This window comes from Lacerta agilis, chromosome 10, assembly GCF_009819535.1.
Source record: "Lacerta agilis isolate rLacAgi1 chromosome 10, rLacAgi1.pri, whole genome shotgun sequence".
Taxonomy (NCBI): domain Eukaryota; kingdom Metazoa; phylum Chordata; class Lepidosauria; order Squamata; family Lacertidae; genus Lacerta; species Lacerta agilis.
Window position 1 is genome coordinate 53,720,775 of NC_046321.1, and position 12,742 is coordinate 53,733,516.

The following is a 12,742-nucleotide window of genomic DNA, read 5'->3' on the forward strand; positions in this document are numbered from 1 at the left end:
GCCTACTCCCATGGGCACCTGCCCATCGATTGAGGTCATATTCAGAGGTCCTTTTTCCAGGTACTCCCTATGCTCTGAGGGTAAGTCCCTCAACCACAGTAGCAACATCTGGAACGCTCCCATCTCAGAGAAAGTTGCCCGAATGCTTTCAACCTTCCACTGCCAGGAAAAGCCTTTTTTCCCCATTTTTTCATGCCTTTTAGTTTATTGTTGGAGTTGGTTTTAATTCTGTCTTGTGTGTGTGTTTTTTTTTTATTGTTCTGCTGTTGCAGAGTTTTATCTGCTTTCAAATGCTGATATTTAATGGCACTATTACTACTAGTGAGCTAGCTATCCTGGGAGTAGGAACACCAATGAACAAGACTATAATTTTCAATAAATTAAAGAGGGAAAAAGAGAGAGAGATTTTTTTTTAGTTTCCTAGTCATAAAACAGCCTTTTCTGTTCCAGCTCTTCCCCCTCCCCCATTTTCTACTGAACCTTTTGATGTCACAAAAAATTATGTTCGTTAAAAAGCCAAGATGCCAAGATCTCCGAGGACTTTGAAGAAAGTCTCCAAAGCTTCATATCGCTATACAGATATTTTTAATGAACTCCCAAAATGATGAGATGAGTTTGTTCCTTTCACAGGAAAGCGCATTCTGTTGAATAAGAAAGCTATAGGTCTCTCATGGAGGAGATTCAAAAGGCCACGCTCTCCACATACTTCTGAGGGATCTTTGGAGCTATGTGACAAGTGAAAATAGAGACTCATCGATGGGATCGCCTATAATTGTTCACTAATAGCCGTAAAGTTCATACTCCATCATACTCTCCGCACAAAACACTTCAACTCTTCAGATAAAAGAAGTGGGAAGATAATGAAAAGAGCGAGGTATTTAATTCACTGCAGGTGAAATTAAAAGTCTTTTGTAGCCTGCATAATATCGCAAAGCGGAAACATAAAACTGGAGTTTGGGTTTTTAAAGTGAGGGAAACGAAACCTGTGCAAGGAGGCAAATTAGAAGAGCAGAATTTCTGAACCAATGGCATAATAATAATAATAATAATAATAATAATAATAATAATAATATATTACTTATACCCCACCCATCTGGCAGGGCCTCCCCAGCCAGTTTGGGCGGCTCCCAACAGAATATTAAAAACACGATAAAACATCAAACATTAAAAACTTCCCTAAACAGGGCTGCCTTCAAGATGTTTTCTAAAAGTCAGATATTTGTTTATTTCCATGATATCTGGGAGGAGGTTCCACAGGGCGGGCACTCCTGGATCCAACTTTGTTAACAGAGGCCCAGGTGCTCTCAGTGACCAGGAGTGCCCATTTCCAGCTACGGCAGGTTCAACAGCCGCAACCCCTTTGGGAGAGAGATGACTTTGCCATGGTATCCCAGGCTCTGGTAAATTCCAAACTGGATTCTTTATGACTACTTTTGTTATGCTGTAGTTATGCATTCTCTTCATGTTCTAAGCTGCCTTGAACATGGCTGGAACTGTGGAAAGGCAGCATACAAAAGAAATTGTGTGTGTGTGCACGCGCACGTCTGTGTATGCAATGTAGGAATCTCAACCAAAGCATCCATGACAGATGGCCACCCAACTTCTGTTTAAATGCCTCCAAGGAGGGAGAGTCCATGCATGTTGTTCTTTGAAGGAGAACTACTTGAAAATGATGTACAGGTGGTATTTAACTCCGAGTAGGCTTGCTAAGATGTATAAGACTGAATCAGAATAACTGCTGGAGATGCAAGGAGGTTGAGGGAACTTTCTTTCATGCGTGGTGGACTTGTAAAAGGGGAAAAGAGTACTGGGAAATGATCCACAATGAATTGAAAAAAATGTTTAAAGGGGTCTCCCCCCCAAAAAAACAGTCCTTTTTGTTGGGGATAATTCAGCCGGAAACTCCCAGGTGTCAAAAAAAGGTTGTTTATGTATGTCACTACTGTGGCCCCCCTGTTTCGTTAGCCCCAAAAATGAGTGAGGTCCTGTGGGAATAATACAGGATGTGCCTGTGCACATCGCAGCGTAGTGTGCTTCAACTCTCCACTAAGCTGGTAAGTTGGCATGCCATGCTGCAGGTGCAGTAGGGCAGAAAGTTCGACCGTTCCACATCTCTGACAAGCACAATATAGTATGACCCTGGGTTCATACACAATATCCTAAGATTAATATGTGTTGCCAACATCACAGGCTTACTATGATTAAGTATGTTATATAGAAAAGATCACAAGCATAACATGAGGATGAAACGCACTGCTTAAGAACAAAGGGCTGCTGACATTAGGGCATGATAAAGCTTTGCTAATATAGTTGCTAATGTAGTTGATTGATCACTTAATTATTATTGAAGTACACAACGTTCATTGGCTAGTAGTTTATGCATATGTATAAGGATGCTTTATGATTATTGGTTAATCACTTTTCTTTATGTATGAGTTTGTCACCAATAAATATGGGAGGTACCGAGGGCCCCATTTGCTCTCGTCCCTTGACCGATATTTGGCACATATGGTCTTTCTTCTCCCTCACGGGAGCCCACCTATGCAGTAGCCTTTTAGCCTCTTAGCAACATCGGCTTACTGCTGCAAGGTCCCAACTAAAGAAGAAGGGCAACTTAAGCTGATGGAATATGCACAGCTTGTGGAAATAACATATAGAATAAGAGAACAAGAAGCACATACGTTTAAAGAAGATTGGAAAATGTTTATTGAATATATGTAGGGGAATTGTGTACACTTGAAAACGTTGGCAGCATTAAGATAAATTCAACAGTGTGAATAAGTTTTGATGGAAGAAGAAGAAGAGTTTGGATTTGATATCCCGCTTTATCACTACCCGGAGGAGTCTCAAAGCGGCTAACATTCTCCTTTCCCTTCCTCCCCCACAACAAACACTCTGTGAGGTGAGTGGGGCTGAGAGACTTCAGAGAAGTGTGACTAGCCCAAGGTCACCTAGCAGCTGCATGTGGAGGAGCGGAGACCCGAACCCGGTTCCCCAGATTACAAGTCTGCCGCTCTTAACCACTACACCAATGGAACACTGAGTGGTTTAGTTTATGTAAAATATGCAGGGGTTTATGATATGCAAAATGAACCATGGGAAGAGAAGAAGGGAAGTCATTGATATTTTAAGGATGTTTAAATGAGTATTCTAAATTATGAAACGGAAAATTTAATAAAAATTATATTAAAAAAAGGAAGGAGAGCCCACCACCTCCCAAGGAAGACTGTTCCACTGTTGAACCGCTCTTACCGCCCAAAATCTCTTCCTGATGTTTGAATGACCTCCATGGGAAGCTACTGCCGTCACAGCAGCACCCACCTTCCAAAGCTTAGAAACGAACATGTTGTGGATGTCCTTACCTCCTGGTAAAGGTCACTTAGATCCTCATGGTGTGCCTGTTTGGAGCATCCTGGGAATTCTCTGACGCAACAGGAGTCCGGAGGCCAGTCCATCTCCGTCATTTCCAGCCAGTCCGTGAAGTACACAACTCCACAGCATTTAAACTGCGAAAGGAAGATGGCACAGGTGTGATGCTCCGTGGGAATTAAGAAGAATTCGAGGTCCCCTTCCATCCTGCACCCTGTATGGAGCCTAGTATGACTTTGAATGCACCTTATTTCTCCCTTCAACAAAATATTATGGTGTGCCAAACTGGCTACTTCCTTCTGCTTGTCAGTCTTCCACCTTGGCTGAAATTCATAAATCACTTACTCTAGAAATGGGTCATAAACTCCAGGAAAGCTCGAGTGAGATCCCCCCCACACACTAAATTGTGTGATTTGTAGTCATTAAACACATTCCCCTTAACCTCGGGTTCATTCCTGTGTCTTGCGATGCATAGCTCTTTTTAACCAGTTGATATCAGGACGTCAGAGAACTCTGCATAAAACACAGCCGAGTATTTTTTTTTAAAGTAACATCCTTTCCAAACTAAAATTATCTGCTTTCAGTAAAATAAAAAGATAGGCCCTCATTAGGGCAGAGAATGAGTGCAGCTTGGTAACGCATTCAGTAGCTGATCTGTAAGTGGTCAAAAATAGTTAGCAGAATGTTCAAAAGGGGAAACACACCAAATCAGTTATAGTCCCATAATAGGAAGACAGCTTTTCTAATTAAGCCTCCTAAAAGATTGCCCCTGGCCAGGGATACATTTAATATGTATCCCTATTTCCAAAGTATATCTGGCAAGAGAGTGCCGCTGGGGTTCTGGCTAATTTTAAAGAAAGGACTACAACAGGAAATTCTATTCATAGGCAGTCACTTCTGCGGCATTTAAAACAGGCAGAAGGGCCTTCTGCACCTTAAGAATCTCAGCTTTCTTCTTTTTAAAACAGGTTTCTAGTCCTCATGATACAGAAACAAAGTGCGTAGCAACAAATTTCAAAGGAACAAATTTCAAAGACTAACAGATTCATTGTGGCGTGAGATTTTGTGGGTCAGAGCTCAGTTTGTCAGGTGCAACTTGCAGGTGTATGTCTCACACACACATGCACACAGAAAGAAGAAAAGAGTGGAGAATATGAGTTCAAACTAACACCAAAAGGCCCCAGCAAGCCAAGAAATAACTATCATGTCTCCTTGCTATGCAGAAATGAAGTCCAGTTGAAAACTGGGGGAACGGGGACAGGGGATTTAGATTTAGATTTAGATTTATTTATTGTCATTGTCCGTATATACACAGTATACACAACAACGAAAATCAAACACCCAAAGACCGGATTTACCATACACATTTGCACATATCTCCAACACTCTCATCCTTATTAAAACATAATCTATTAAAACATAACATAATCCAGAGTATAACATAACCTATTAAAAGCATAGCATAACCTAAAAGCCTGTCTCATTCCTTACTACTCACTGCTTACTATTACTTACTACTGACCCTGAGATCATTATTAAGTGCAATCAAAGCTCTTGGATAGAAACTATTCAGAAGGCGTGTGGTTCGAGTTTTCATTATCCTGTATATTCTGCCCGAAGGCAACAGTTCAAAAAGGTTGTGAGCAGGATGGGTGGGATCTCTCAGGATGTTGTGTGACTTCTTCAAACAGCGAGACGTGAAGATCTCGTCCAGGGTTGGTAGTTGGAGCCCAATAACATTCTGGGCAATTTTAATTATTCTCTGTAAAGCTTTTTTATCCGTTACAGAGCTGCTCCCATACCACGATAGTATACTATAGGTTAAGACACTCTCAATGGTACTGTGATAATAGGACAGGAGTAGGTGCTGAGATAGATTCTTCAGATCCTAACTGATAATGAATGGCAATGCAAGATAAATAATGCAAATAGATAACCTATGGAGGAATAGCTTCTGAAGGAACCTTCTGAAGAAAGTTCCTATCAAGACAGATAAATCTAATAACTAGGATTGCATCCAACTAAGTTATACTCAGAGTCAACCTTTTAAAATTAATGCACTTAAGTTACTCATGTCCAATAACTTTAGTGGGTTTACTCAGAGTAGGACTAGCATTGGATATAACCTATGAATTCCAATTAAGCAGCTTCACGGGCGGAGTCTCACTCAGAAATACAATATTCCAGTTGCATTGGAGAGTGAAATACACATCCATAGCAGCAGTGGAAGGTGTTGTGTAAGAGGAAGACGGTGCGTTATTCCTGAGCCAGCTCCAGGATGGAGCATCAATTGGGTCTGGATTGGACCCAATGCAGTGGATCCTGGGCTGACTCAATCCCACCCCACCCCCCAAACACCCTATTTCAGGGATGCCAGCAGAGGCCAGTGAGAGGCCGGTTGAGCCCATGGATGTGAGTGGAGGGCTATGTCTGCCCAATCCAAATCTTGTAGCAGGTGGTGGAATTGCAGCCAAAGTCACACACAGCGTAAACCCATTTAAATCCGTGCGCATGGCTAACTTGAGTCCATTTATTTCAGTGGCTCTACTCTGAGTATGACTTAAATGTGATTTATTGCGATGTCATTTTGCTCACTGGAAAGCAGGATCAGGTTAATCTCTGAATGAGCCTTTGGGTAAAACACTTCTGCACATTTTCACTAAAGTCTCTGTAAATAGATAGATGGAGGAAACATTTCCCCCAGTTAAAGTAGGGTTGCCATATTTAAAAAAGTGAAAATCTGGACGCAAAAGTTGTGGAGTGCTTTTTTTTTTTTTGCAAAGAAGGAGGAGGAGAAGGAGGCAGAGGAGAAGAAGAAGAAGAAGAAGAAGAAGAAGAAGAAGAAGAAGAAGAAGAAGAAGAAGAAGATTATGAGCTATTTTTAAGGAAATTCTGACATGGGTTGCCATACGTCCAGATTTTCCAGGACGTTTCAGCAATTTCCGCCCGGACACTGTCTCCAACTGCCATACTCCAGATATGTCCCGGAAATTCTGGATGAATGGCAGCCCTAAGTTAAAGCAAAGCATCATGAGATGGAGTCTCAATTACTGATCACGGCAGCAGTTCCCCACAAGTACTCCGGACAGCTATTTCAGAAACAGAGCTTTCTGGATGAAGACGTTAGTGACTCCATTTTTAAATCCAGTCACCCGAGTGCAAGAAAGGAAGTTTTTTTTTTTCAGGTTAAGCAAACCAGAATTCTTTCATTCTGTCTTCATAAAAAGCTGCTGTTTCTTCTAACATTTGCATAGCTTTAGAGGAGTGCAACTTTAAACTTGTTAATTCTAACGTTCTGTCTATTGAGTGCTTTCTAAAACAAATACAGACATCAAATGTGGCCAGGAAACGCTTAAATAAACAGGAAATCTGTGCAACAGTGATAGATTTCAGATTTCAACCAGGGCAAGAGAATGACGGGCATTTAAAGTGTTCTTTTCCTGCGCCTGAACATATATCTAGAATTAATGGCTTTTACCTTGTGCACTTCCATGCTCTCGCTATAGAATAGCTCATTCTTTTTTTCTAAAAAAAACAACCCAAAACAGACAGCACTGTGTTTCCCCTCAGCAAAAATATACAAAACCAGGGCTGTTCTCACCATAAGCTTGATGCAATAAATTAAACACAAAGAAAAACTGGCCATTTTAACATAGCAACAATCCAAAACACAGTACATGCAACTGTTTGGAAATATTCTTTCAGGCTCTTTCCAGTCCTTCAGCATTGCGCTTTCCACCTCAAATCCAACTTTAGACATTCCAAGTTTCATACTCAAAAACCTCTGGAGTCAGTATTAGCAATCTCTGACAAGCTCTTTGCTTTCATTTTGTGGGAAAGCTTCTCACTTTAACTTATGAACGTTAAACTCCCCCACCCTAGGGTGGAATCTACACACATATTTAAAAAAAAAAAATTGCTGTGAAAATGTTTTTTTGAAGAAAAAAAGTTTTGAAAAATACATTGAAATTGCCATAGCTCGCTGTCACCATCTAGTGTCACATTTGTACATTGCACATTACAAAACACTTAAAATGTTTTATTTGCAGCTGTGTAGCTGACTCCTAAGGGATGCGGGTGGCGCTGTGGGTTAAACCACAGAGCCTAGAGCTTGCCGATCAGAAGGTCAGCAGTTTGAATCCCCGTGAGCGCCCGTTGCTCAGTCCCTGCTCCTGCCAACCTAGCAGTTCGAAAGCACGTCAAAGTGCAAGTAGATAAATAGGTACCGCTCCAGCGGGAAGGTAAACGGTGTTTCCGTGCACTGCTCTGGTTCTCCAGAAGCGGCTTAGTCATGCTGGCCACATGACCTGGAAGCTGTACGCCAGCACCCTCGGCCAATAAAGCGAGATGAGCGCCGCAACCCCAGAGTCGTCCGCGACTGGACCTAATGGTCAGGGGTCCCTTTACCTTACCTTACCTTAGCTGACTCCTAGGTCAGGCCTGAGATTCATCCAGCCCAGTACTATTTCAAATGCCTGTCCTTAGCATAACTTAGTGGCACAGCAATTCAAACCCCTTTTTGACTGGCTGGTGCTGGATTGGATGGACGGACATGTCAATCATGTTCCCTGTGGGCTGCTGTAGAACTCCCCCCTCCTGCCCACCAAATGTGAGGGTGAGCAGAAGTGTCTCTGACAGGATCCCTGTGTGGGGTTTTCTAATGTAGGGGCAGCCCTGAGATGGAAACTGATGGGTGCCAAGGCAGTTTCCATTATGTGAAGGCACGGGGCTCAATTGCTTTGCTAGCTCCTCCCTCTTCTGCTGTGGCTACCATGCACGACAGGTCTACAAATACTTTGGAGACCCCATCATTTCATTAAACCTTGCGACCGGGTGGAGGGAGTTGCAATTGTTCCCTTAAACCGGCTGCTCTTTCCAACAAATAAATGCATGTCTTCAGGGTTATTGTTCATCATGAGCGGGCAAGAGAGTGAGCTATTGTTCCCTTTTCTATACTAATTCATTAAAACCAGACACAAACTATGGGTTCCCCCCCCCTCCTTTAAAGGGGCTGGGGTGTTGTTTGGAGTTTTTTCTTGCTGGGTTTTTTTTTTGGTATCTTTATTTCAGATTTATGGTGAAATGGATCAGCTTGGTTTTGTACTTTTTAACATTTTATCTGCGGTTTATGAGTGTTTTTGTTCTGTCGTAGTTCTGTATTATTTTAGTATCGGCTCGACCACTTACCTCTCTCTGAAAGAAATTCCAAGCATGAGTAAGCCACTGGTATCTAGGCAAGCCGTAGTTGGTCATTCTGGCTTTCAAAGTGACCATATCTGACCACTGCACAGGGACCTGAGGGCAGGGAGACAAAACACAGAAACATAAATCCACGTGTTGGAAGACTCAGAGCAGACAAAATAAAGTACTTCATTCAGCTATGCAATTCTCTCCCCACCATCTTGGATGGCTTCTAAAATGGATGAGAGAAATTCATAAAGGATAAGACTACTAGCACAATGTCTAAGCTCTGCAGTATGCTCCTGAATACTGAGTTCAAGCTTGTTGTCCATCGTTTTTCACAGTGAGGGTTTTCATGGCTACCTTTTCTGAAGGCAGAGGAGGAAAAACTTCATCAGGTTTGCTCTTTCCTCTCAAAAACGGTTCTCCGATATTGACTATATTTGATATTCCATTGAAGGAAAGCAATACATTCTCGTTTAGAAATGTGCAAAATAACAAGCACCACAACAACACCTGTGCATGAAATTGACCAGGAGGATAGGGAATCAATTACAATGAATAATTTTCCAGTAAAAGACCTGAGTGAAAAACACTCTAATAAAATGATCCACAAAATGTGAAGAGAATCGATAGGAAGAAACACATGGGTGATATTCAACTAAGTCCTACTCAGAGTAGACCCACTGAAATTAATGAAGCTAAGTTAGTCCCGTTCATTAGCTTCGGTGGGTCTAAAAAGAACCACAGCTGAATACCACCCATAGTTTATTTTCGCTGGTAAAATAAACAGCAGCAGCAATACTTGCCCAGCCCACCATTTTTAAGCTCACAGTGCGTGCTTGATAGGTGTGAGGAAATATTTCCTTTACAATTCTCCCCTCCACCCACAAAAAATAAAGACTATTTTTAGATGTGTACAGCTTGTTTTCTCATGACCCCAGCCAGTGCTTGAGTAACAAGGTTCAGCATGATTCTGTTTCAGTCAACTTCACTTTTCTCTGAGTGAGAAAGCAATTCTGCATCAAAATAAACTCCCACTGAAATGCCACGATTCTGATCTCAATCCTGCAATTCTACATTCCTGCATTCATATTAACAACAACAAAACTACTGTATTACAGCTTTTTCCTAGTTGGCTGAATGCTCTTGGGGGTGGCCAGGCAGAGAAATTTCTGTTGCAGCTCCTCAAGTGATATCCCTCTCACTTTAGTGTGCGATAATCTGCAGGTATCTTCAGATTTTTACGGGTTTTATCATTTGGCATCCTTGCCCTGCATGTCCTTATTAGGTAGCGAGCTAACGGGAAAGCACTTTGCAAAAGCAAACTGGTGATAATGGCTCCTCATAAAACTAAGCAACTATTATAGAGCAGGAGGTTTATCATGTAAAAAAAGCACTAAATCCTCTCATGAAAACAGATGGTGTGACTCAAGACGGGGGCCTCCATCCTGAAATAACGCTTCCAGACTGGTACATGCTGGAGTGTGAATGACAATACTATGGAATCCATTCTTAAACGCGATTGAAAATGATACCAGCTTTGCGTGAACTTGGTTCTATTTAAATCTGATTCAAGGTGATATCAGCTGTTTCCATTTCTTTTAGCACAATAAGCATTGAGTCTTTAAGTAAAGGACCCCTGGACGGTTAAGTCCAGTCAAAGGCGAATGGGGTTGTGGCGCTCATCTCGCTTTCAGGTTGAGGGAACCGCCATTTGTCCACAGACAGCTTTCCGGGTCATGTGGCCAGCATGACTAAACTGCTTCTGGTGCAACGGGACACCGTGACAGAAACCAGAGCACACGGAAACGCCGTTTACCTTCCCACCTCAGCGGTACCTATTTATCTACTTGCACTGGTGTGCTTTCGAACTGCTAGGTTGGCAGGAGCTGGGACAGAGCAATGGGAGCTCACCCCGTTGCGGGGATTTGAACCTCCAACCTTCCGATTGGCAAGCACCAGAGGCTCAAGGGTTTAGACCACAGCGTCACCCGCGTCCCTTCAGTCAAGAGGAAGTCACTGCTAGCTTAGGCAAAGAAAGCTTTTTCAAAGCTTATAACAAATCATCATTGCACGTTCCGAATTGGTATTTTCCCCTACCCTGGGTTTAGTTAGGTTAGTTTAATGATATACTGTTCACTTATCTCCATCAAACAAAGGTGAAACCAAAGTGGCTTCCAGGTATTAAAGTATAAAACCACAGAAGCAAAATGCAAATGGTAAGCTGCAATGGTAATTACAAACAACACCTTTGCAAAATGCTAGGTGGCAAAAGAGAAAATAAGGACCATAACCAGGTGAGATGACAGTGATTTGTTTCAACGCATCAGGTGAGAACTAGTATTAATAGATTTCCAGCCATTCATATTGAGAAGGACCAACTGTGACATTTGTACCAGTATGATGTATTTGTGGTTGTGGACAGAAATTTGTAAATGAGAGGACAACTGGTATGACAGGCTCAGAAATATTACCCACTACATTTTCAGATTTTTTTAATAACATGCCCTACTAATGTTCCACCACCTCATGATATTTGTGGATTAGTGAACAGAAACATACACAGGGTGTTTATTCATTCCGCCACGAGTTACTCTACAAAATGGGTGAAATTGGACATCGTCACACTTCTAATAAATATTAATGATAGCCTGAAAATGCAATGTCATGCCATGACATAGAGCCAAACATCAAATTGTGGCAGTGACCCAAAGGGCTATAATAAATGTGATAATGTGAACCCCTATAAATCCTTGAATATGCTTGTATAGAAAGGTTATGGTAACCTGTTGCTTTAAGAAACTGATGATTTGGCAAGGGCCTTCCCCACTGGGGAAGAAGTACAGCGAATATGTCAATCACAAAGATGCAGTTCATAAGCTAGTACATAAATTGATACACGTACAAAGAGCTAACTCAGGTTCCCATACATGCAGACTAGCAAAATGTAACAGATTATTGAGTATCAAGGTTTACTTAGCAATGCTTATTGCGCATGCGTATTAAATTAGGTAATGTACATGCGTACAAAACTAGAATGAAGTAATGAAGAACTTGATTGGTTAAATTGAAATCCTTTGTTTGAAATGTTATAAATACCCCTGCCTGGACCTTTGGGTGGGGTTACAGGTTTGCGAAAAGATTCGACTGTAACCTTATTGCTTTGCAGTAAACAATAATGGGCTCCCAGCTCCTCAAGTCTCTGAGTTTTATTGGCGTAGCTCAGAAGGTAGGCCATTTTGGGCCTTACAACAAAATGACAACTATGGAAACTACCGTTAAAAGGCAGGGAGCGCTGGCAGTTGTATTACCTGAATTATTTTGTTTGTCACAGCTGCCGACGGAGTTAACTGGTCAGCTCAACTCCCTTCCAGTCTTTGTCAATATTAACATAAAGGAACTTGGAATAAGAGGTGCTTAGAATTAAAATCTCTATCTTAAGTGTGAATGGAGATCACAAAAATTGTCTGGGCATCTACAAGACACCCAAATCTTGAAATCTCGGGCAAAATGGCACAAATGTGATTAAATAAGAGAGAGAGATTGTCACATTTGTAGGCCAACGTTCTTGTGTTGAAATGTCATTCGAATCATGAATGAAAAAATGTACATTTCTCTGCATCTCTAGGTCTCCAGATGTATCTTCCAGAACAAAAGCATTTCCCTGCGTCTTGTATAAATGTGCATCAAGATAAAAGCAGGTGTCTATAATATCTCTGAGGAAATTGTTTAATTCTTAGGGGTGTATAAGGAGGTTGAAGAATCAATGTGCACAATTGTGTCAATTTCTAATCAAGCACGCTCTCACCAAGCAGTCTGGATTTTAAAATCATGTTTATTGTCATTTTTCTAATAGCTTCCAGGCCTAAAACTTTGCTTCGAGGAAGCTAAGCACCCGTTTGTGGTTTCTCAGTCTTATGGAAGACATTAGACACACCAGACGCACTTCTGGTTGTGAAAACTATCATAACAGAAATCAGATCCTCGATGCAAATGTTCTCACAGCAGATACATGCCAAAAAAGTGTCAAGTGAGACTTTAAATGCAGCAATGACCCCTCCCCCAAGGATGCACAAGCACCTGCACTGACTGGACCTCTGACACTGCTTCGGGTGCTCTCATAGTTTTATGCGAGGTTGAAACCAAAATGGGGCACAGTTCAGATTGTTCTTTGCCCTTTCTGTTGCTT

At 41.7% G+C, this 12,742-nt stretch overlaps 1 protein-coding gene across 2 annotated transcripts in view; it reads right to left on the reverse strand.

Moving 5' to 3' along the window:
* TSPAN12 (tetraspanin 12) overlaps nt 1-12,742 on the reverse strand; it is an 89,277-nt gene that overhangs the window by 1,537 nt on the left and 74,998 nt on the right. Inside the window, exons 6-7 of one of the 2 annotated variants that reach the window (XM_033161986.1) lie at nt 8,557-8,664; nt 3,363-3,506 (exon numbers count right to left, since the gene is read on the reverse strand). In XM_033161986.1, coding sequence (XP_033017877.1) covers nt 3,363-3,506; nt 8,557-8,664 — 252 coding nt within the window. The remainder of the gene's footprint in view (nt 1-3,362; nt 3,507-8,556; nt 8,665-12,742) is intronic. The other variant, XM_033161987.1, reaches the window with a different exon arrangement.